The following is a 4,457-nucleotide window of genomic DNA, read 5'->3' as shown; positions in this document are numbered from 1 at the left end:
TAAAAGTCCGCAAGAAAATGAGATGGGCGGTCATAATTAAAGTGTGGGCCTGAAACCTTGACTCGTCTCGAAAAAAAGTAAGGGTGGACGGCTAAATCCGCGGGCACTATACTTTTTAAGCCTAAAAATATAAAATTTATGTTAATGCACGTGCCTGCAAAAGCCCGCATAAAAAACAGGGTAAAGCGGGACGGTCACATTAGAGGGTGAAAGCCTAAAACATTAGTCTGCTCCACATAAAAGTGCGGACAAAACGGACATGTCCAACAAACCAGTCCCGTTTTAACACCCCTAGTTAATTCGAACGAAAATCGTAAGTCCTGCATATTTGGGTAATGGTGTCACCTCATCTATATTTAGGAATCTTGGGATTATTTTCAAAACAATTAGTTGACTGAAAATTTTTCTAACTGTCTTATTTCCCTCTCTCTGTACTATGAAGAAATTTTTCTTTTACACTTTTTGAGAGAGTATTTAGTATATTTGGTATACATTTTGTTGATTACACAATTCAATTGCATCTTCGAAGTGTATATTTGGTATTTTTTAGAAATACATATCTAAAAATGGCACTAATACTTCAAAGCAGAAATAAAATCGCTATAAAGTGTGAAAGAAGATCATGCAAGATGGAGTATGGGAGAGAGATGATCATGTAAGATGGAGTGCGAGAGATGATCATGCAAGGTGATAATTTATTCAATTTTCCGCTTGACATTTTCGGAGATGTATCTCCAAAAATGTTACTGAATGGTTAAATAAATAAGCTCAATGAAAAACACTTAGTAAATAGGTCTAAAGGTGCAGTGATTTAAGATGCATCCGAAAATGCATCTTCGAACGCACTGAGAATAATTTTGAATTTTCATTGGTGTGCGCCACATCCTGGAAAAAGAAATTCTCATAAAAAACAGTTGCTTCGATGACCTCTCCCAGTTCCATTTGTGTAGTTTTACAATTCATATAGAAGCATAATTGAAATCAAACATAAAGAGAGCAGTTTTTCTTTTCCATTCATGTAAAATTAACCAAGAATTTCAAAATATATTTGGACTGTTATAGAATACGTTTGTGATCTTAAAATTCTTCCATTTAAATTTTGAAAATGGTTGTTTCAATTTCAATAACGCTTAGACTTTGAAGGTTACACCCCCGGCAAATAGATTTTTCAATAATAATTTACCTAAAATACAAGCAGCATGGTTTTTTGCACATTTGGAACTTCCACCTTTTTCATAAACTAACAGTCCAATCTCTTGCTCTGCATTGTCTAAATTGCTGTCTATTAGTCTCCAAAATTACACACTCAGATACCTTAGTTTATCCATACAAAAATCAAAGTCTGTAATTCCATAGAAGACAATGACAGGTTGCTTTTGACCTTGGTGAAGAGCATAGAAGACAACGGAATAGTTCAAATATTATTTAACGAAAAACTTGTAAACAATAATGGTTTATTATGCAAGGAGAAAAGGGCAATGTTAAAAACAGAATCAAATATTTTTGTCCGAGTTTTAGGCCTCTCGACAGTTCCATCCGTATTGTTTCTCAGTCACAATAAAAATAAATCAAAAGACCACAGTTGAATTTATAACACTTCAAAAAACCAGTATTTGTTCTTCACAAACAAACTCCTTTCAGAACAATTCATATTATTTTCAACAACCTACCCCTTCACTTCAAAATTTGAAAGTGTAAAGGCAAAGATAACAAGAAATACCAAATTCTAGAATCATCCAGTCAAAGAAGGGGAAGGTAAAGGTTGCAATCCGAATTTGAAAATGACACTTTGATTCACTTAACTAGACATGGGGTGGTTAGAAATGTACTCAATAGCAAGCGGTAAAGAGTCAATTTTATCAGCTTCCTTGTCTGGGATTTCCAGCTTGAACTCTTCTTCAAGTGCCATTACGATTTCCACGGTGTCTAAGCTGTCCAAACCCAAATCCTTCTGAAAATGCACTTCTGGAGTCACCTGACAAACCATTAAGCCCAAAAATATTTACATGTTATTTGCACTGCTTATAATTTACAACAAAGCAGCAAGACCAAATATAGAATGTTGAAAAAATAAACTTAAAAATGATGTTAGCAGCATCATTCAGAAGAATATTTGAATACAATAGTAAGAAAGTTCAAGTGTCTAGATATATAGAATGCACAATGAAAATAATAATCTAAGAGGGAGAAAAAATGATGAAACCAAACAGACTCTAAATATCTAAGTTGAAACTTGAAATGTAACATACTACATATTCTGGTTTAACTTTGTTAAAACTATGATGAAACCTTCTACTCTGAACAAATATTATATGTATACCAGTGCTCTTTGAACTCAAATTAACATATGGAATATTAAAAGTCTAAATAAGTTCAAATATTACTTTAGGAACAATGCCTGTATAGAAGATTAAACCTCTGACTTCTCCATTTAACGCTGAAAATCAAGTGTTGCTATCAATTTTGCAAAGCCTAGTAATCGTTAAAACTTGACCCATTTACAGTCAATGATGTTGGAACAACAAGAGCTTTTGATAGGATTTAACAACACAAATGTTAGAAAAAGGTTGCACACACAGCTGCCTCCCTCAAAAAAGGAAAAAGGTAGAAAGCTTCAACACAAACAGCATTATCAGTATCAGCCTCCTCCTTATGCATAGTACAGGAGAGTTTGAAGTCAGAACTTCATGCCCAAGTAGAGAGGAGAGTGAATAAGGTAATGAATGGTCATCCTGATCCCATTCAATATATGACTTTGAGCTTTGAAAGATTAACCAACAAAACTACATATATTTTTTAACCCAGCGAGTCTAGGAAATGGGTGAGGGTTTCACAGGGATAAAAACAAGCCAAGAAAAAAGAGGAAGAAGAGACGAGTATAAGCAAGGGGACCTATGAAGGAACTAACGACACAGACACAGACAATAATTAGAGAAGATGAAAGTAATTCAATATAATCACATGTACAATGTTGAGTTAGACACCACACACACACCTTCTGTCTAAAGTGACGGCACGGCATAGAAGGGAACTGTCTTCCAGTCCCTGACTACTTACCAGGTCAAGCCTGGAACCTTTAATAACAATGAGAGATTTTTAAATTGTTTGGCTTTTTCCAGTTTCCACATTTTTCCCAGGATTGTGTTATGGATAAACATTCATGAGAGAGGAATTTGAAGGATATTATTGAAATTATCAGAAATTAGGCATTACTAATATCCCTTTCAACTACACACCAAAATGCCACGTAGAAAGGAACCTCCTGAGTCACCACTTACAAGCTAGTTTTGTAGTGATGAGTTAGGCCCAAGTTGGGCCGCCCAACCCACACATATTCTAAGATCTCTCATTAAATCTTCAAACAATTCCAGACATGACCAAACAGACACTGCCCAGATAGTTAGTGAGATAAATCTACAACGTTTGGGGAAACCTGTTTGGATAAATCAACTTAATAACGGGTTGGAAACCCCCATTTTCCATGTTTAGCACAAATTAAGATAACAACCTAACAAACAAATACTCCCAAGATGGGCTAATGATTTGTCAAATTTTGTGAAACCATTTTAACTGTAAATAAACAGAAAAACAATTTGGGATACACATTTCCATATCTCTCACACTCCTTAACATTACAAACACAATCCAGACAAGTTAAAATTTCAAATTTTGGGGAAAACCCTTTTGAATGGGCCAGCGGAATAAAGATTAGGGTTAGGTTAACTAGTACTAATTTTTCACAAAAATTACCCAGATGGTTATTGATGTAAAGCTCCAAACTTTGGGGAAATCAACAAAATAACAATTGGGAATGCCAATTTCTCAGCATTTTTCAATCTTGCAGTAATCAAGACTAAAAATGAAGGGGGAAAAGAGAAAGAAGAGACCTTGGAAGGATCGACTTTGGGGAAATCTTTGACGACAGAGAGTACTCGATCGACGACTTCTTCTTTGGTGATATGATCGTCGTGTGAAGACATGGAGCGAAAGGAACCATTCCATGGTTGCAATTTGGGAGTAGCTTGGAGTGGTACGCGAACATGGCGGAGTATGGCTGCTCTCAGTGCCATTTTTCTTCTCTTTCGATCTCTCTCTCTCTTAGCAAACGACTGTGTTAGAGGAACTTGTCACAAACACGATAGAAAAAAGGGTTTGAGGTGCTAAAAATACTAGTTGCACCCTCCTATTTTATTGGTATTTCATAGCCTAATGGGCCAGTTCCTACTTTTTTTTTTTAAATAAGTATTTTATTTTTATTTTTTTTATAATAAAGTATATTTGGTAAAAAAAATACTACAATGAAGGCAACCCGTTCTATAATTGAAGAGTTGTCTATGATGTTATGATGTTTAGGGTTGTTGATGGCGTTTAGAGTTAATTTATGTAGAATGATGAGAAGCTTCGTATATGTGGTTTTTGTGAAAATGATTTGATCCCCCTTAATTTTAAGGTTGAGG

At 35.0% G+C, this 4,457-nt stretch overlaps 1 protein-coding gene across 1 annotated transcript; it reads right to left on the bottom strand.

The window, feature by feature from the left end:
- Positions 1-1,597: 1,597 nt before the first annotated feature.
- LOC131609731 (acyl carrier protein 1, mitochondrial-like) lies at positions 1,598-4,145 on the bottom strand. The gene is made up of 2 exons (XM_058881521.1): positions 3,888-4,145; positions 1,598-1,975 (listed from the first exon to the last, which is right to left on the bottom strand). The coding sequence occupies exons 1-2, from the start codon at positions 4,068-4,070 to the stop codon at positions 1,799-1,801; spliced, it is 360 nt and encodes a 119-aa protein (XP_058737504.1). The 5' UTR covers positions 4,071-4,145; the 3' UTR covers positions 1,598-1,798.
- Positions 4,146-4,457: the final 312 nt, after the last annotated feature.

The sequence above is a fragment of the Vicia villosa genome, linkage group LG6, assembly GCF_029867415.1.
Source record: "Vicia villosa cultivar HV-30 ecotype Madison, WI linkage group LG6, Vvil1.0, whole genome shotgun sequence".
Classification (NCBI taxonomy): domain Eukaryota; kingdom Viridiplantae; phylum Streptophyta; class Magnoliopsida; order Fabales; family Fabaceae; genus Vicia; species Vicia villosa.
Note: the sequence above shows the minus strand (reverse complement) of the source record. Positions and strands in the feature narration are given on the sequence as shown.

What these genes read in the sequence shown, in the direction of transcription:
- LOC131609731 (XM_058881521.1), bottom strand. Translation starts at nt 4,070, where the DNA reads ATGGCACTGAGAGCAGCCATACTCCGCCATGTTCGCGTACCACTCCAA. An exon ending in CCAAAGTCGATCCTTCCAAG is followed by an intron (nt 1,976 to 3,887) that starts GTCTCTTCTTTC and finishes ATGGTTTGTCAG; the next exon opens with GTGACTCCAGAAGTGCATTT.